General features: G+C 36.9%; 1 protein-coding gene across 4 annotated transcripts; it reads left to right on the plus strand.

The window, feature by feature from the left end:
• Positions 1 to 1,444: 1,444 nt before the first annotated feature.
• On the plus strand, positions 1,445 to 19,915 carry CRLF2 (cytokine receptor-like factor 2). 4 transcript variants are annotated; one of them, XM_017816603.1, is made up of 10 exons: positions 1,448 to 1,532; positions 1,757 to 1,900; positions 3,290 to 3,469; positions 10,544 to 10,655; positions 11,390 to 11,562; positions 13,139 to 13,278; positions 14,006 to 14,168; positions 16,239 to 16,353; positions 17,404 to 17,488; positions 18,692 to 19,915. In XM_017816603.1, the coding sequence occupies exons 3-10, from the start codon at positions 3,394 to 3,396 to the stop codon at positions 18,815 to 18,817; spliced, it is 990 nt and encodes a 329-aa protein (XP_017672092.1). In that variant the 5' UTR covers positions 1,448 to 1,532; positions 1,757 to 1,900; positions 3,290 to 3,393; the 3' UTR covers positions 18,818 to 19,915. The 4 variants fall into 4 exon arrangements, with proteins under 4 accessions (XP_017672093.1, XP_017672092.1, XP_017672094.1 ...); XM_017816605.1 differs by having other exon boundaries at positions 3,374 to 3,469; XM_017816606.1 differs by lacking the exon at positions 18,692 to 19,915 and adding an exon at positions 17,572 to 17,621.
• The last annotated feature ends 780 nt before the right edge of the window (positions 19,916 to 20,695 follow it).

The raw sequence follows: 20,695 nt of genomic DNA on the forward strand, positions 1-20,695 counted from the left end.
AAGATTGAAGCATAGAAGGCACTGGGTACTTCAGCATTTTCTGTACCATTTGTGTCATCAAGCTCCCTACCTCATTCAGCAGCAGATCCATATCTTCCTTAGTTTTACTGTTTTAGGTACTTGTGAATCCTTTCTTATTGCCTTTCACATCCCTTAACAGGCTCAACTCCATGTTGGCCTTAACTTTCCTATCCCTGTCCCTGCAAGGTCAACGAGATGTCACCTCTTGTGTTCTTCCTTTTCATATCTGATTTCTAATATGAGCTCCTTGCCCATCCCTGCAGGCCACCTGCCATCTTTGCTTGTTTTTTTCCCTTCGTTATTTTCCTGTTATTCATAAAAAATGCTAGGAAAGGCCAAGCCATGATGATAAAAGGAAAGACCAGCAAGTGACACTTTTTAAAGTAATTGAACAAGAATGTGAATTTAAGAATGCCAGAGGTACTTGAGAAATACTCTCCATAGCTTTTCCCATGCGTAGAAGAAGGGTCCAGAGAGTATAGTAGAGATCTTTACACATGTACTTTGTAGCTAGTTAAAACACAGAATCAGGTTGTTCTGTCACAACAATGGGCTGCACTGTCTCAAGTTAACTCTTCTGATTTGTCAGGGGGTGATGAGACTCACTATTTTAGATAAATGTGTCACTCTTCCCTTTATCCCACTCATTCAAAGCACACTGAAATTGTTCCTTGTTAATGCTAAAAATTACAAGGGATCGTTGCTGCAAAAAAAGAGGTAATCCCTGTTATTTTGCAGGGCTTTATATGGAGTCTGCTACCAAGGCCATGAGTAAGTAAGCAACACTAAATTAAAGTTACTCACAGGCTATTAATTGTTTTGGTTCTAAGTGAAGAAAAAAGTAAACTGAGACAATTTGCTTTTCTGAGCTCTGCGGTGATCAAAGACCCATTTAACACACCAATGAAATAATAGAAAGGGGAATAAAAAGAGAGGAAGGAAGCTGAGGAAAGTCAGTGAGGGTGCTGGAGGTTGCAGCTGGCAAGTGCAGCCACCCAAGAGCTGCTGCTATGGGTGGAGGAGCTGGCAGAGGGCCAAGGGATGTTTGTGTGGTTTTGATGCAAAATGAAGTCAAAAGGGCTTCTTAATGAAGTCAAAAGGGCTTCTTTTAATTCACTTGCATTACTTGCATTGTCCTCATCATCTGTGTGCCTTGCTAAGAATTTTCTCTACTGGCAGTCATCATCAGAAGCCGTGGCTGCTGATTTTCAGCTCACCCTCACCATTTGCTTTCCCTGTTCCTGCATGAAGTTGCACTATTAGGATGGATCTTGTTTGCTCAGACCAAACATGCCAACATTGCACTGTGTGTGAGCCCTGAAGAGGGGATACATTGTGACAATGCTCTGTCCTTGTCCTCTTGGGAGCAATGACCAACAGGATATGGGCAAGTTAATCAACTACACTCCTGTAGGCAGGCAGGCAGAAAAAGTCCTGGGGAAGAACAGATCCCGTGGCTCACAGGCAGCTTTCCAGTTCATGGACTGGGCTCATGAAAAAAATCAAACCAGGTAATCAGAGATGGCTTTTAGTAAGCAGAACCTGAGGCAGGTGGCTGGGCCAGTGTCTGCCTGCATGGGGGGGAGGTGGGAAGTGCCTAGGCCCTCTGTCCCTCAAGTGCCAAATCTAATGTTTCTCTCAGCACTAGCAAAAATAGTTTGACAGTGCATCAGCTTTATGCAAGCAGTTTTTTTTTTTTAAACAACCGGTGCCTTTTTTTTTTTTATTCCCCAAGACCTCAGCCTTAGGTTTGGGTTCAAAAGTCATAAAAAGAGAAATTTTGTTTGACTTCAAGAGGCCCTCAGTATATGAAAAAGAAGTTGAGACTGGTGGGAGGAATGATTACTTCTGGTTCCAAAATACTTGGTAGAAGGAAATGGTGAGTGAAAATGCACTGTTGTCACTTGAGAATTAGACCTTACTTTAGAGGAAGTGTCTCAAAATCAGAATAATTATAGTCCAGAGGGTATTTTAGACATCTTTTCTTTTTTATATTATTTTTCCATACCCGTTTCCTCCAAAGAATGGTCTACCTTAGGAAGTCTGTAGTCCAGGGTGTTTTATCTGTATGAAAAGCAGACAGGGACAAATTCAGCTCCATCACACTCATGTGTTCTGTAAGGAAAGACGAGACACATTTTTTGGAAGGAAAATGTGTTTTTAACCTAAACAGGGACATATGGGAGTTGCCATGTCCTGGGGAACCAAAGGATTTGGGATGTTTGCCTTTGTTTGTGTATCTCACTGGCTTTTGTGATGCTGACTGTGGAAACCGTGAGCAATTTCAGCTTTCCATTATCTATCACCTATGACCTAGTTTAGAATTTCACTCTTGTGTTGCTTGTTATTCTAGTTCCAGGAATTAATGCCTCCCTGGAGGAACTTGATCAAAGCACGGGCTAGACAGTTAACAGAATGCTGTATGTATGTCAGACAGTCGCGCTGGGGTTTCCAAGAATGACTGAGATTTGAGTGGGTCTTCCTGGGACAAGCAATGGATAAGATAGTGAAAGTAGCCAACCAAAGAAAAATAAATAGCCAGATACAAAACTGATATCACGTTACCTAGCCAGAGACTTTGAATATGCGAAAAGCTGAAAAGGGTTTCATCTGACAAACAGTACTGCTGGGTTAAAAAGGACGGTAAACATTTTAGGAAAAGCTCTGAGAGGAATGAAAACAAGCCTAGAAAGAAATCCTGACAGCAATTCTGGGTGTATTCCCAGCCATGATCCAGCTTCCTACCTAGTACCATGTGTTGCTGACAAAGCTTCTACTCTCCCTCCCTACTTGAGACACTGGAAGAAAAATGTAGTCCAGGGGAAAAAATATCTTTACTGTGCAGGTGACTGAGCACTGGAACAGATTGCTCAGAGAGGTTGTGGAGCCGCCCTCACTGGAGATATTCAAGAACCCTCTGGAAGTAATTCTGTACCATGTGCTCTAGGATGACCCTGCTTCAGCAGGGAGGTTGGACCAGATGCTCCACTGTGGTCCCTTTCAACGCTCTAGACCCATTCTGTGATTCTGTGATTGATTCTGTTATTCTGTGCAGTCATAACTATGCACAGCAACCTGGTCCTTGTTTGGATCAGTCACTTCTGACTGATACAGCTTTGAGAAGATAAAGATATCAAGAGTAAGACTCATATTCTGAGGAATTAATTTTTAAAGGGTTTTTTTTTGGTTTTGTTACATAGTATAAAGAAGGTCCTGCACTTCTGATCTATCTGTAGCTAGATATCTGTGAACATTTTATTTCCTGCAGTCATTTCCTCCAGTTCCTTCCAGCCTCTGGTATAAAGTGATCAAACAGTAAATCCAGAAATTACGATTACTCATGTGTTCATAGTCTGTTGTGTCACTCCAACCATGAGACTCATCTTTCAAGCGTGTTCAATGATCATCACACTGGGCAACCTTGTGGCTTCTCAAGCACAGTCTTCTGGTAAGTTTAAATCCCAAGATATTTATTTAAGAAATTGATATATTAGCCAACAATATTTCTGTGTGTACTTTACCTCATGTGTTACAATATTCAGTACTCTTTTGATGAAAACAATGAACAAAAAAAAATTCATATCCAGCAGAAATGAAAGTGGATTCTTAAGAAAAAAATAAATATAATAACAGATTTCTATGGAGGTTTTCTAATTAAAAATGAAGGCAGATCTTGCTAAACTTGTGTTTGTTCTTTAAGCATGACTACTTACTTTCTAAGACATATATTATAACAGTGCAGATTTCATCCAGGAAAGATTAGCCTTCACGTTCAACAAATATTGGATAAAACACACTCCAGGTAAGACTTCCATGCTTAATACCCTTAAAGAATGAACACTATGGGAAAATACTAACAATCTTATTCCTGAGAAAGTATCAAGATAAAAGTATTATTAGACAGCAAAATTGATAAAGATAATAAATAAGATCTCTACTTCATGTATTTGTCTGCAATGCCACTAATTATAGCTTACCAAAGGCAAATGGATCATTACACAAATCTAACATACAGTCCAACACATACATCAATAATCTAATCTTCACTCTTTTTAATTCATTGCAAATTCTCTGTCACTCACTTTATAAGGAAAAAGAAGTGCTTTAAAGTTATAAACTCATCAACCTATAAATCAGCTCTCTGTTCCACCATAGTAAGTACCATTTTCAACAATACTGCACCACCTGATTTTTCAGGGTTAATTGCTCCTGTGAGTCACTGGCTGTCCTGTGAGGGCACATGACTTCCCTGCCCTGAGATGGTAATCGCCTACAGCCATGCTGTACTGATGGCAGGGCTTTGTAGAACACAATTTGAAAATTTCAGTTGTGATGCTTATATGATGCAAAGTGTCATAATGCTTAGCAAAGGTAAGCCATCTTCTGGAAAAAAAAACTGAAACAAACCATTTAGTTTGATGGACTCTACGATTATGTCTCAAAATATATGTAAAGAATTCTCCCTTTCTGTCTTGTTACGTTCTTGGAAAGAGATTTTCTATTCAGCCTCTGTCCTGTGCATTCAATTCAGCAGCCATGTTCACGATAAGTTGCACTTTTGCCTAAATTTGTTCTAGTTAAAAAAAAGAAACTGTTCTTCATAGATCAGTAGTATTGAGAGTAAATAAAGACTATAGGTTCAGATCTGGGTCTTATTCTCCAGTAGTTTCTGTACAGTGTGCTATAATATGCGGAAGTTCAACATGTGATTACTTATCAGGTTTCATCAGTGTAAGGAAATCAAAAGTGGTTTTTCTTCTTTGTTATGTATCAATGAGGTTGCAACTGTTCCAATACATGCGTGTTCCATTCTGTTATCTTTGCAGATTGACATTCTGCCTTTCCTTTTTCTTTTTTTTTATCTATTCCATGACATTAAGCCTTTTTACATGTTTCCCTTCAATAGTATTTTTTCTCAGTAATAAACTTTGAAAAGTGGCTTGGAGGTGGAATGTACTTGCTCATACCCTTGCTTATGGCTGCATCTGCATAATTTGATGCTCAAGGAAATTTTTTCCCCTGTAGAAGTGCTTTCTCCACACACCACCGTGGTATTTTCCATGCTTCTCTGTCCTGAGACAAATTAGGTGCCCAGCAGTGCCAGTGAGGTTAAAGTCTTGTGCATAACCTTACCAATCCCTGTCTGGTTTTATGGAAGAGGTAGACTTGGATAATTCTCTCTGAAGCTCTTGCTCCAGGGCACCAGTATGTGTCCTACAGCACTGCAACATATTGCATACCAACTAGACAAGGAGGTCATGCTCAGACAGAAAGTTGCTGCCACCATTTTTTAGCCCAGTGATTCCTTATTTATAATATTTTTGACCTTTTCACCTATCCATTATCATAATAGAAAGGATAATTATAAATGTGTTGCTTTGTTTTATTTTGTGCCTCTAGGATCATAATTAGAAGAAGGCCTTAAAAAATTGCAACTACTGTGGAAGATCTGGCACATTTGCTGAGAATGATCCATGACGTTGCAGTTGAATTCATAAAATTTCCATAACAAATAAAGGGAGAAAAACGGTCCCCTCTGTTCTGTTTCCTTTAACAGAATATAGGAATGATTTTGCCTGCAGAAGTATAGGTGTATAGTTACCGAAAAGGAAACATCACCAGAAGGAAAATCCATACATATCCTAAGAGGATTTGATGCCCATCTAATCCAAACTTTAAAAACCTCACTTAGACTATGCACCTTTTCTTGTTGAAATGTGAATTATGCAACATTTACACATTATAATTTGAAACAATGCAAAAAACAATGCACGTAAATATTTACTGTAAATTTACACAGAACACAAGCCATACTGCATTCAAAAAGGCTATAAACCCCATGAAATTAGGATGCACAGTAGAAAATTGTGGCTAGAGCTCTAGAAACAAAGTCTTTAACAATAAAAAATCGTTAAGATTCTGTCCTACATTCCTAGTTAATTACTTTGAGACTGATTTCTGATGAAGCCCTTAAAAACTAGAGCACAGGAAAGAATGTGTATAGAGAATATATATATCAAGAATAGATCACCAGATAGTTTATTACAATTTCTCTTTATTTCAATTAACTGTTTCTATTTATTGTTAAAAAATTTAATATTGCATTACCTTCTATTTTAGTGCTAAATAAGTGCAGGTTTGGGAGTTTATATTTATATGCTAAAATCACAACATTTTAATTCATAATATGTAGGTATTTTTGGCAGAAAAATATTCTGATCCTAAAAATATTTATGTATGTTTTTAAGTTGATGCACACTGACTAATCCTGCTGAAGTCAAGTGGACTACTCAGAGGTTATAAAGTTAAGTCCATGAATAGGTCTCTGCAGGACTGGACCCAAACCAATATTATTTGTCATCTGAAATATGTTCATTGCCAAACCCAAGATTTAGTCTTCATCTCTGAATTGCAGCCTCTATAAGTAGTGCAGATTTATAGTACAGATGAAAAAAATAGAGAATAATGAGTGTTATTTAAAGTTCAGAATTAAATGATGTCTTTTGTTGAACTGGCTAGTCAGATCAGACCCTCAGTTTTTACTTTTTTACTGTAATGTGAGGAAATTCCACGTGGTTCCTCTGGTTTCTTTGTTATTATCCTTCTCTAGAGACAATCCTATCTCAACTAATCCACACAGAGTTTGAAGAGACTGAACACCCCATTAAAATAACTTTATGGAAATCAAGGTTTTAGTGTTGGTGTCCTTTTTGCATTGTATTGAGGGAAAATGTGGTGCCCTGAAAAAGGATTTCAAGAGTTGGCCTGCGCAGAGATGGAAAGGTGGCTTACAACCAAAATCTCTACTTTTACTTCTCTGCTGGCAGGTTGCGGGATAGTCACAGGTTCAAGAAGATTCCGAATCACACATCACCTATTTGAGAAGCAAATTCAGTCTAAATATTGTCACCATAGTTATTGTCAGGTGTGTGAAAAAAAATTTACATAAAAAACTTCAGTGTGTTCTCTCTCACAGTTAATGAACCAATGCTATCTCTCTTAATTCCAACAATTTCCCTATAAGCATATTTACAAAAAAAAAAAAAAGTTATACTTCCCAGTAAGATAAAAATTCGGAAAAAAAAAGCAGCAGTATAATATTATTTTAGCACTTTGAACTTGGAGGGATAAAACTCAGCATTGCAGTTTTTCCCTCTTTGAGATACCTAAAACAATCTTTTCCTCTCCTTTCTTCTCTTCTGTTAATGGTATTTTGTATTTAGGCTATAAACTACTTTTTCCCTCTTCCTTCCTTTTTTCTATGCCTGTACAGCCCTTGTGACCAAATTGACTGAATACCTCAGAGCGATTATGATAGAAACAGGCTTTTTACAAGGGCATGTAGTGACAGGACAAGGGGGAATGGCTTTAAATAACAGAGAGTAGGTTAAGATTAGATATTAGGAAAAAATTCTTTACTGTGAGGCACTGGAACAGGTTGCCCAGAGAGGTTGTGGATGTGCCATCCCTACAAGTGTTTTAGGCGGAGCTGGATGAAGCTCTCAGCAACCTGGTCTAGTGGAAGGTGTCCCTGTCCATGGCAGGGGGGTTGAAGCTAAGTGATCTTTAAGGTCCCCTTCAATCCAGGCTACCCGAAGATTCTATGATTCCATGATTCCATGGTTAGAGCTGCTTTTCTTAGCAAATTGTACAAGATCCCCCCAAACCTTTACCGATATTAGATGTCTTCAAACACCTACTTTTCATTGGTGAAGTAGTCTCTTTGCTTTACAATTGCCTTCAGTCTACAGATGCTAGCAGCTCTACAGCAGATACTAGCAGCTTGACACCACAGAGCAACATGAGACCAGTCATATATAAACCCAACCTTCACCATTTGCTGACCACTAGAAATCAATGCAAGATGATTTGTCACATCCTGGGCCAACAGCTGCAACCTCACAACTGGAGAGCAATAGGATAAACTGGTTGTTGAGCTCTCTCTCCAAATAATGAAAAATTCACTGCAATGTTTTTCAGTGGAGCTGCCCATATCCAAGTGAGGGTTTGGAGCTGACACTGTTCATCTGGTAAGAGTCCTGGCACATCTTAGATTAGTTGGCTGCACCCAAGATGTGACTCTCAGACACCCACTCTTTTTGCCGTCCTGTAGGTGAGACAGCCTTCCCCTCAGTTCAGCACATAGGCTATTTCAATTATTTTCACAAAGTGCAGGAAGATGAGTGTGCACAACTCTTTGCAGAGAGCCACCTTCTGAGAATAAACTGAAGAATGTTGCTTGTTTTTGATTTGAAAAATTCTTCAAAATCTTGCCCTGCAAACAGAATTTTGCTTTCTGTCATTGTGCCAAAATATTGTACACATAGAAACAGCATTGGAATTAATTTTGAATTTAATTATCCTTGAAAATATGTAATTAAGAAAGCAAGTACTCTTCCTGGGTTTATTTTCATAATTGAAGAATGATCATTAGTAATTCTTTCTGAAAGCAAAAATATTTGCAATCAGACTAATTATTAAAAAGTAGAAAGTACATATTTTGTTACTTCTAGAGGGAATTGAAAGGATTTGGTCTAAATTCATAAAAATTATCTCAGGACAGTACAGTATTCTCCATTCACTAACATTTATTTTTATATTTATATTTATATTTATATTTATATTTATATTATTTGCATTTATATTTGGTTTTAAAATGTCAGTTTTGCTTAGAGATGGAGAAAATGTAATTATACATTCAAATATATATTAAATATACATTTATCCACCTTTATAGAAAATATGTCCAAGAAGTCATATGGATTTCAGTTACACTACACATATTGCAGAGCACAACTATGTAGTTCATAAAAGTTAAGAAGTATTAGTGTAATTGCAGACCAAGAATCCACTATTAGACACTCTGCCATCATATTTCTTGGTGGCTTTAGTTAAAGAAAAAATCATCTCTTAGACCTGTAGGCGGACTTACAAAGAGCTTGAGAACTTAGGAAACAAGAGGTACGCAGGTAGTCTGCTGTAAGAGAGGTAGAAATGGCTGGATAAACTCCATTTTACTGTACCTTTTGAGGGTCTTAACTTCTATTTTTGTCTCTGCTTGTAGTAGTACTGACACGCAAGATTTTCTGTTTGAGAAAACAATACAGAACAAGCCTGCAGGCATTAGTTAGGAGCTGGAGGAGTTAGTTTCAAGTCTTTCTTTTGAATAAGAGCAGAATCTTTTTTACCAAAGCTCCATGAATCACATAGCAGAAACCTGCAGCTACATCTACCCAGTATCTCCTGGATTTCTGTCATAACCATCTTGAATAATTTTGACAAAACAATGTACTACAATACAAATACATCTATACAAAAATGTTCTAACTTTAACTAGAGTAGTCATAAAATATCTAGACATAGAGATATAGGCATAAAAATAGGCAAAATGCTTACTTAATATCGATTATGGAGCAAAAGATAGCAACCCTGAGAATAGTTATGTGTGATTCCCATGAAACAATCAGAACAACTGGATGTGATGGAAAACTCATAAGAAATGATTTAAAATTTTTCCACCGCAAACCTCTTCGAAAGTCCAGAGTGGCATAAAATGTAAACAGCAATCAAAACTAAAATCCTATATTTTCCTCCTAGGCAGGAATATTCCAGCAAAGGTTTTTAGTGATAGACACTTCATTGCTAGAGATAGCAGTCTGCAGTTTTTTCCTTCAAGTGGTTTCTTGCTGGTATTCAAGATAAACTTTCTCTATCTTTTTCATTAAATTAAATACAATTTCACATCTTCTAGAATACAAAATAAATAATCTGTCCTCCTCCTTAGTATAGAATGGATTTCTAATCCTTCTGCCTTCTTAGTTTCTCCATTTCTTCAATGCCAGGTTCTATCTTTGGTGAAATCCTGGTGGACATGGAATTAAAATACCTGTTTCCCTAGCAAGAACTGTAACAAGGAAATGATCACGAGAGGAAATAATATCTGTGTACAGTCAAAAAACATTAAATGATCACACTTGTATTTAAGGTGAAATTGGCCAGAACCACATAGATCAAATATATAATACCCCTACTTGTGCTGACCTGCTCCGGATTCCTATGGCTCTTGACTGGTTTGGAACAATGGTGTCAGTTCCTTATTTCTTACAGTAAACATTTGGCAGTTTACACAGAGGTTCCATATAGCATTAGTTCCCAAATAGTTTTCCTTAGTAGGTATTATGGGGATAAGCTGGCCTTAAGGCATAGGCCCTGCATATACGCCCTGTATAGGCATTGCATACACATGGCCCAGTATACATCTTTGGGCCAAGGGACCATGGGGCCAAATCTTTCCCTAGTGTTGCTGTGCAGGCTTTCATTTTGCTATTTTGAAATTATAATTTCAATCTCTCTAGGTTATTTTACTGTTTTCTTGTATTTTAGAAGTTCTTATGTCTTCTTATTTTATGATCACCTGGGACTACTGCATACGTATCTTTGAAATACTGGTTGCCTATAAATATCAAGGAATGCTTTCCATACTTACTCCTGAAACCATACTCTCTGTCATTGTCCTGGGCAGGTTTGGAAGATGCCATCAAGACCAAAATAATCAATTTCAATAATGAGAAGATGCAGATCACATGGGCAGCAAGAGAGCTTTTTCGCAATGAGAATGTGTCATTTTCTTACACGTGAGTATTGTCAATGCCTATTCTTCTCTTTTTAAGGATTTGCTTTGGAAGGCTGAAATATCTAAGTCTATTTGAGTCTTCTGTGAACTGAAAAGGGTTTTAACATTTGTTAATATCCAGCATGAAACCTGTTTATATTCTCAAACTGTTACAGAAGTGTACAAATCAACAAGCCTGGTGAGTAGCCTGTCACCACAGATACTATGTGAAAGATTTGTCTCTCTTCTGCCATTGTGCTAAATGCTAATGCTTATTACAGTATTGAAAGTGGGTTTTCCACATATGTGTGTATATTTTCTTTATTAACTGACATTATTAATGACTAACAGAAATTTAATATTTTGGTTATAGTCAGTCATAATGCTTGATCTTTTCTTATTGGGTAGTATATGTGAAAGAACTTTTTGCAGTACATTTTTGGAAAAAGAATCACAAAAGTATCTGTTTGAGCAAGTAATTCTCTTATTAGAAAACAACAGCACGAAGGAAACTTGATTATGTCAGACTGCATCAAAGCCTAGGGCTAGAATTTCAATAAGTTTTGAGCGATGAATTCCTTCACACCACTGTGAAATCTGTCATTTCAAGAAATTCCATGCTCAGACTTCCCTTGGTAGGAACGTTTGGGGAAAAAAAAAAGAAGGAAGAAAAATTAATAACAGTAACAGAAATTAATTGCATTGACATGTGCTAACTGGTAAGTTTTCCATTTACTAATACTATTTCATTTATAGATTTGATGAAGGCAAGCACAAAGTTTGGAAGCCATGTCCCATGTATTTATTGGATCAAGATTATAATTTTGGGTGTCTTTTTAAGACAGAAGGACCCACCCTTGCCATCTCTATTAGGAACAGCAACGGAAGTGAAGAACTTTTTTCTAAAAAATTAAAATCTGATTTTTATAGTAAGTATGCAAAGTCACAACTACTTTGATAGTCCCAGTACCCTCACTGATTCTCCATTGTCTGAGTTTGAAAATAAATCAGTTACATTAGAGATAAAATGTTATTTGTGTGTGTGTCAAAACTAAATTATACTTATTTCATGCTGATTTTTTCCCCTCGCTGTCACCAGTAGTTACAGCCTGCAGCTGAAGCTAAGTGAGATAGCACAGGACAGTCAGATTTGTCACAAAATACAATTTCAAAATCAGAACAAAAAAAAAAAAAAAAAAAAAGGTAGGTGTACTTTGTCTAGTGCAGGCCTGCTCGGTAATCGCACCAGGAAAATTAATAAAAGTTCATAGTTTTTTTGTCTTAGTGCTGACTGTTAGAATTATGATCTTTCTCATATTTTCAACCTTCTGTTATTTTGTCATCTTCCATGCAATATGAGGCAGCAAACTACTTCTTATCAAAGCTGCTGTCACAAAACCCTCATCAGATATCAACAGAAATTAGTTGAGTGGCTCTGGTACAGAGTAAAAGGGACATCCTACTACTAGCAGAGAGATGATATTCCTATTTCTGTTAAATCTTTCCTGCCCCCAAATACATATTTCATGTCTAGTGTGAGATTAGTTTATCAAAATCGTCTGAAATTTCACATATTTACAGCATTTAAAGTGGAAGGATTTTTTCCTAATACAAATCTCGTAGAAAATATACAATGGAGAGTTATCTGGAAAAAAAAGTGTATTCCAAATTGATTATAATGTTTCAGCAAAAGAGATTAAACAAAAATCTATCAAGGCATTGAATTTTGAGAATACTTTTGTATGTCATAATTCTGACAATATCTGCTAAATTTTGGAAAACTGCAGACTGATCCTCAAATTTTGGCTATTAAACACCCACTGATAATAAAATGAATTTCAGAAGGGTTAGATAAAAAAGAAAAAACATCAAGCACCAGACTAAGGTATTTAAATTAGGAGGGCAGCATTTTCATAATACAAAAAGGGAACCAGGACTGAGAAAGCAGGCAGCAATCTTCACACCCCTTCATTTCCCACTACTAAAGATTAACCATCTGTGTAGTTCAAACCATGGCATTGTCTTCTGACCACCTGAAAAGACTGATGGGTAGATTCAGTTGTGCACAGGTAGGAACCCAGAGCTTTTTGCAGATGCCCCACCATATCCCACAGAGCCTCCAGCAGCTGCACAGGTGTGTCCTGGAGTCTTTATGATACCGAATTTGTCACTTTGTTTCCAATGAAGAAGCCTTTTTCTTTCTCTAAATTACAGGGAGTATGAGGAGACTGGAGTCCTTTCTTAAGCACTTGCGATAGGTTCCTGACATAAGATAGTAACCACCTTTAATGTGGCACCTCTAATGGTGAGCAGTGTTGTGGTGCCAGGCTCCACTCTGATGGTCAATAGGGAGATCAGCCACAAAAGCAAATCCAACAAGAAGAAAGTCCACCTTCTCCACTTACTATTCAGGGAAACTGAGACAAGGAAGGAACAACAATAATTTTAAGTGGGAGGTGCTTCTTTTTCAGAGTTTATAGCAAAACTTGTTTCTATTCTTTTTAGTAAAGCCCAATCCACCAGAAAATGTGACCTTCTTCTGGAAAGAGGACACAGTTATTGTGAGCTGTAATAAACCAGAGAGAGCTGTGAAGTGCTTGAGACTTGAGCTTCAATACAAAAGCACGTTTGACAAAGAGTGGCAAGTGAGTTGAATGCCCCGTTTTTAATCAACACTGGAAGGAGCTGGAATAGCATCTCCATAGAATGTGAAATAGAGTTGTTTTCAAATTGTTCTCCTGTCCTATATTTTCAAATAAGGCTGGTAGCAGAAAACATCTAGATTTTTAGGATCCTGGATTCCTGCAATGCCAGAAATAATTTACTTTATGAGTTATATTCAGTTGCTACCCAAAGAGCTAAGGACAATCTAAGGGAAAAGTCTCACATTCAGAATAAAAGAGTATGGAAAGATAAATGAAGAAAGCAGAGTAGACAAAAGAGAGAAAAATAAGAAAAACTAATGAAATAGTGTGAAAAAACCAAAATTACATGGGATTTTTATTTATTTTCAAATTAGCTGCTAAGTATTTCAAAATATTATTTCATCAACTTAAATCTTTCAATTTTCAAATATAACTTGTAAATATTTTGTGGATCGAAGTTTCTTTGTATTTTGTAAAAATGCAGATGTAACACAGTGCATGACGTAATGGTTGTTCTGACTTTCAACTCAATATCATACAAAGTGGAATAGATATGAATAGTAAAAAGTTAATCAAGAAACAGAATTCCTTGAAATGCAGAGAAGTCAACATTCAGTTCTGAGGTTTTGGGTTGGTCTATCCCTTGTCTTGTGGCCATGACTGAGTATAGCATTCTGAAGCACTGCCTTGAAAATCAGAATTAACAACAGTATACCTTCCTTCTCAGTCCAGAACTTCCAGATGTTGCCATGTTGGAGATCAAGGCTTTGATTCGAGGAAATGCTATTCTTTCCGGGTCAGACTGAAGAGACTAGTACCCCACTGCAACGTAGTTAATTACAGCAGTGACTGGGAAGCAGAAACATTTTGGAAGAATGGCACGTTATTAGGTAACAGTTTATACATATATATATGTGTGTGTGTGTGTATATGTGTATACACACACACACACACATTTACACACACACACACACATATATACACACACATATATATATAGTCTAACTGCAAAAGGGGAAGGGAAGACTGCAAAAGATGCTGGGAACACACAGTGAATGAATGTTGCACTATTGTACTCTGTCTTCTGTTATCAAAGAAAGTTCATGTGGATATCTAATTGCCCATGTTTAACTCTGTCCCTTTTGTTCCTGATGGCCCATAAAGCAAACTATTTATGTCATAATCAGCAAAGTTAAGAATATTCTTATTATTTGTGTTACTGGAGTAACTGAGGGACAGTCTAGGGTCCCTCAGTAACAGTGATGTGATACATGGGGGTTCTGTGAATGTGGGTGTTGTGGGGGGTGCCCTCATAGGATATTTGGACAACAAACCTGAACCCTAAGAAAATCCTTGATGCCCCATTTTTGAATGCAATTTATTTTGAAAGTATATCCAGTTGGACTACTGGACCAGAGGTCACAGAAGTCTGGTGTTCATAGGTGCTGGATGGATCAAAACAGGAGGGATGATGGGGAAAAAGAGGATAAATGGAAGTAAAGCCAGTATGAGAACTGCTTTCCCACCAGACAGATACATCTGAATGCGATTGATTTCAATTAGATCTTTGATGAAACAGTTTTTCTACTGACTACCAAAACTAAAACCCAGATTTGTTGTAGTAAAGGAAAGACCACACACCATACTAACACTTCTGTATTATATCAGCTGGCACAAAATGCTACCCACTAGGCTTTATCACAATTATGAGACACTCAGATGTCCAGTGTACCAAGATCTGAGTTCTCTAAAATGCAATGGGCTATTAGATCTCTTGAAGAAAATCTATATATGCAAAGCTGGGATGAAATCCTGGAGCATAGGTATGTGTACTCTGTGCAGTAGTGGCCACAGTGCTGACCTCCACCATGCAAATTGTGAGCCTACAAGCATGTCCTCAGATGTGTCTGGCAATTGCCTCCAAGGAAACACAGAGGACCATGTCTTCCTATGCACCTCTGACCATATATCAGCCCTACCTGAACCATTTGACCAGAGGCTGCCAGGAGGTACCTGCAAGGAAGGAAAGCACAGAGGAAACAGACTAATGGTTCAGGGACTCTGGGTGCCCCTGGATCAGAAGTGACATTGACATAGCTCCTTCACTGGGGCAAGTTATTATTGACTCCGAATCTAACATCAGAGCAAGCCACGGACAAAGATGAGCTCAAGAAATTTCATAAACTCTGAAAACCTTACTTAGGGGCCACAACCTGACTTGTGGCTTCCTGGCAAGCTGAACAGGGCAGGCAGATGGCACAGGCTAAGCAGTTGCTTCTATATGAATAATCACTTAGTTTTTAAGAGTATTTATGTGGAGACCAGAAGGTTAATAGTAGGAGGCAGAGTTTTGAGGTTGCATTACAAAAGCTTCAAGTAGAATACTTGGCATGCAAAAAATGCACAAATGCTTTTTTTTTTTTTTGGTTCCTGCATATTAGATGTTGTCCTGCCACTAGTTACTTTCTGGGTATTAGCTCTTGTGATTTGCTGGTGCTTTGTTTGCTGGATTTGTTTGTTTGGTTTCTGTTGGGAGATAAGACATTCAGGCTTCATGTAAAATAGCATTTGCAGCTTTAGTGATCGTAAGTAGATGTATGCAATACAGATCTTAATACAAAGTTGCTTTGTCTCTGTCAATACAGTATGATGAAGATGAGAAGAAATACTTGATTCATTCATAATGCATCTACCCTTCCTATAAGCCCACTCCTTTGTCCTGTCCAGGTCAATTTAGATAAATAAAAGCACAGTTTTCTTTTGTTGAAAGGTTTGGATGAGTATAGGTTTTCTTTTCAGTATCAATTGAACAAGTAAACTTCTTTTATTTGTTCTTAAAAACTTTTCTGTGTTTTTTTTCTTCTTTTTAAAGAAAAATTAGCATTCTAGCATGATTAGGAACATTTATTGTTAAAGCAAAAAATAATTTTTTGACATACTGTTTTTGTAATTATTCTTAGATTCATGTGATGATGATAGAACATCTCAGTCAAACACAGTAATTGTTTTAAGTTGCTTGCTGGCAGTACTTCTGATGATGATTATCCTCCTGATTCTTCTGTGTAAACGGCAGAGGTAAATATGGTTTTGTTGGTTGCTACTAACTAACATGTCACAAAAATACAGCTATCATTCACGATCAAGTCTTAGCAATCAAAATTCCTATTGGATAAATGAAGTCATTGTGGAGATGTAAAAGTCAGTAGCTTAATTACTCTTTGAGGAATAATGCATTCTGACCTTCCAAACACCAAGACCTTTAATTTTCAAAACCAAAATAATTCTGGTAAAAGACTATGTTTCAGGTTATAATTCTGTCTCTTCCACTTTAATTCTTTTATTTTTTTTTTAGAAATATAGTTAAATCCTGAGAAGTCAATCGTTTTAGTTACTTCTTCTGAAAGGACATTCTTTTGTCAATCTTCATCAAACTCAATGTCTGTTTGCAGAAGGATAAAGTAAGCTTGAGTGCATTCAACTTTAATGAGACAATATCAATATTTGGATTTGCAACTGAATTATGCCGTTCATGTTTAGAATTTGCAATTAAAAAAAAAAAAAAACCAAAACTGCCAAACAACAAATGAAACTTGTGAAGGCCTCAGATTTTGGCTTTTTTTAGGGGGGAAAAAAAGGCTAAATATGCAGTATTTTCAGAGATGAAAGTATTTGGGACTCCAATCACCTTTTTAGATCATAAATTGCATTTTTTCTCCTATACTTCTGTGTTTCAAATTTACATTTGTGTTCTCTAAGCCAGCCAATACAGCTGGTTGCTGCACCATCTTCCCTGTCTAGGGAGATGTGGCCAGAAAATGCAAAACTCTGACTAGTGCATAGAGCAGAATGGCACTTGCTGACTAGCTGGAAGTTTGTATTAAGTCCAGATTTTACTAGAGTGGGGTTGGGTCAAAAATTTATTAGAAAAAGTACCTTTAACCTCATGGTGTTATCATACTGTTATAACTGCTTTTTTTACTTTAGAACACATTTAAAAGAAATCAAGACTAGAGTACTCTCATGTAAAATATATTTGTGGGTACAGAACTGCACTGAAGTGGATTTTTGTATGAATGGCTATGTTATAATGAAACATCAATTTGTATTTTTCTTTACTTTTTGCAGGCTTCAGATGTCAGTCATGCCTGCTATACCAGATCCAAAATACGTATTTGCTGATCTCTTAAATGATCATAATGGAAACTTCCAGGTAAGCATCACCTTAGCAGGGCTGTAAACTCTACAGTGTTGAGAATAATTTAAAAGTAGCTACCAATTTTTGCCCTGTCACAGGCACAAGCACTCTGACCCAAGACAAAAGCCCTAAAGTCCTTCCCCTCGAGCAGTATCACCAAGATTCACAGAGCAAATACCAGGACTCGTATAATCAATGTAGTGCTGCTTTGGCACTGTGAAAAGACACTTGTTATAAAAGACAGAATCTGCTGGAGAAGAATTTACAGGTGTCCAGAGGCACAATATCCACTGTGATAACATTGTGGTGTTTGCATCCATTCCTGCACATGATATGTCAGGGAGTTTGCTTCAGCCTGGTCTTACCCTTTATGTTTGTGAAGTGCTGACAGAGTGATGGCTGAGCCAGTGAGTGCTGAGCCAGTGGTGGCACTTCATGCTTTTGGAGGCATCAGTCACAGTAGGAAGCATCCTTTCTTAGCCATAGAGGTGCATAGTCACCAAACTATTAGACACAGAATGGCTAACAGATGAATAGATTACAGTTTTTGTTTTTGCTTTCTTAATGTTTCTCATAAGTCCCTGACATCACCTATGTGGTGTAGTTTTCTGTATTAGCTGTTTTAGTGTTTATCTTAATTACTACTATGTTTCCTCTGAGTGGAAACAGGCCAAATATTTACATTGACAAACCCAATGACAATATCAAAGAGCAGTAATGATTTTTCCATAACAAGATGAAAGCTTTTTGTATATGGTAGCTTTAAACTAAAACTGAAAAGAAAAGATACAAATTCAAATTAATACTGAAGCTTTAATACAGATATGCTGTGTTGCCTAAATCTCCATGTAAACTCAGTCTTAATTTAGATTAAGTCAGGGCTTGGGTCAAAGAATGCATAAGTCTGTCAAGGAGGTAGCACCAGATATTTCACACATTCAGATTTTCAAAAGGCCCTGACTAAACACAAATATCTATTTAACGTGGTCTCAAGATTAAGTGGAATTTGTATGAAGTTCTGTCTGTTTTATTTCCATTCTGTCTTTCTTCCATCCTACTATCTGATGTCCTGCTTGTCTATATTGCTTCCTCTTCATCTTCTCCATTGTGGCTTATCCTGGAAAGAAACCATTATGAAAGGAAAATCAGTGTCTTACAACAAGGTTTCTTTTGATTGATATCTCATCTCTGCCAACACCAATATTTTAATTTTCCTAGGAATGGCTAGACAAAACTGATCATGTGGTGCTTCAAACCAAGCTAGAATATGAAGAGCCAGAGTGCATCACTGAGGCAGAAAGCCAACAAGAGGATGAAAAGAACAGTGGCAAACAGGGGCCTTAGGAAAAAATCTTCACTTTTTCAGGAATGACTGAAAATAGTGACCTCAAAGCAGCTCAGATTACCTGCCTGATACCAGCATCCAACACTATAGCTTCTTTTGCTGGCTTCCATATTTTAATGAATGATGACATGTATGTGACTTTATAAAATCTGCACAATGCAGAAGGTGTTAGGAAATTACATAAAAGATCCTGTTGAGTTTAGGGGAGTGACTGAATAAAAAAGATCATTATGATAAGATTCACTTCAACAAAGGCACTGGGCTGTGTTATCTCTTTTTGGATCTGTACTTTCCCAACAATTGAGATAACTTGGGCAGACTCAGTGTTTGAAGCAAACTCCTGATAATTTACAGAGCTAGGATTGTTTTTCTAATTGGGATTAATCTCAGAATAAACTGAGCCTTATTTTCCTCTATGGACAGGAGAGGACAAGAGGTCCTCCATAATATATGTCAGTAGAGCTGAGACTTAGTCCTCATGTTTATGGAATGTAGAGCAGTGCAAACTAGACTGTTGTTCTTCCCAAATGAAGAGGTTTTGCTGTCTCACAAAGACCAGACTATATACTGTGCTTTTTCACAGTGATAGGGTACTGCTTTGCAAGCCTTCCTTAGACTAGAGGTTCTTGCTCTTCTAAACTGCTTCTCCCAGTGTGTAACTTTGCACTGCATAGCATGCCTTCAATGTTTTATGAGGAAGAAATAAGGCCCATGTCTAAGAACAGAAGAGCGAGGATGTACAGGATTGAATCATATTTTATCCTGCAAGTAGTGCTGCAAGTAACATCCCATAGAAAAGGACAGGACTTCAAGTGCCTCATCTAAAGGTCAGGTCCTCTGTATCTTACAGTCTTTGTACAGTCAGCATCTTATAGTCTTTATTTTAGAGCTGAGGTTCATTTTTAACAGTATTTATGTTTAAATGAGTAGCATTTATTTCAAACTGGGGTTTGGTGCAAGCAGCAGCTGTAGAACCAAATTAGGATTTACTCATATTGCATATGCTAGATTCTTGGTTTTCTTTAAAAATGTTTGCTTTGTTTTGTTTTGTTGGTTTTTTTAATTAACAAAAAGTTTTAAAAAACAATTTTAGAACAGTGTCCTAAAATTTTCTAAACATACCATATTTTAGAGTATGTTTAATCTTAAATTTAATATATGATATACTAAGGAATTAGAGCTCAGAAAGAAAAAAATCTTGTCTATTCTGATTTTTCTCATGTCACTTATGTGACATGCTATTTGAAAGCAAATTTTGTAAAAAAATTTCAGTGTTAAAAGTATGTATGATCTGCATAAAGTATTGTAGATATACTATGATTATGTGTTGAATTAGCTCCAATAACTGCATATCAGTTATTTATTAAATGACTATCAGTTGACTAACCTTTGACAATTGCATACTTTCACTATGCATGCACACTAATTTATAGTGCAACTTGGAAATTTCACATATCAGAAAAATACAGTGATTAGTAAAGTGGTTTTAATTCAGTGCTTTAAAAACTTAAATTTCAGATCTTTTTGAGAATAGGAAATAGCAATATGGATGATTAAGTTTCAAAGTCTGTTTCTAGGTACTCCAGTTTCCTGTACAAGGAAAAATAAAGAAATTTTCTGGCCAATAACTGGAAAACTTAATTGGGAGGATAGTTTAGTCATATTGCCCAATATTTTCTTGATATTGCCTCAGATTTGACTGTTCACTAAGAAGATTAACATGTTAACAGGGGATTTCCCATAATTACAAGAACAATTTTGCCTTGTCCTCTCTACAACACGTGTATGCAAATTTTGGAGGTTTTTTTGTACACCTCGCACTTCTGAAAATTTTTCTGAAAGGTAAGTGTGCAAAGTTTCAGTAGCAATGTAAGAAT

Source organism: Lepidothrix coronata, unplaced genomic scaffold (genome assembly GCF_001604755.1).
Source record: "Lepidothrix coronata isolate B3197 unplaced genomic scaffold, Lepidothrix_coronata-1.0 Scaffold57, whole genome shotgun sequence".
Taxonomy (NCBI): Eukaryota; Metazoa; Chordata; class Aves; order Passeriformes; family Pipridae; genus Lepidothrix; species Lepidothrix coronata.

Excerpts from the sequence above, each read along its gene's own strand:
- CRLF2 (XM_017816604.1), top strand. The coding sequence starts at position 3,394 with ATGAGACTCATCTTTCAAGCGTGTTCAATGATCATCACACTGGGCAAC. Across the intron at positions 10,656-11,389 it reads AATGTGTCATTTTCTTACAC|ATTTGATGAAGGCAAGCACA; the intron begins GTGAGTATTGTC and ends TTTCATTTATAG. Across the intron at positions 13,279-14,005 it reads CGTTTGACAAAGAGTGGCAA|TCCAGAACTTCCAGATGTTG; the intron begins GTGAGTTGAATG and ends CTTCCTTCTCAG.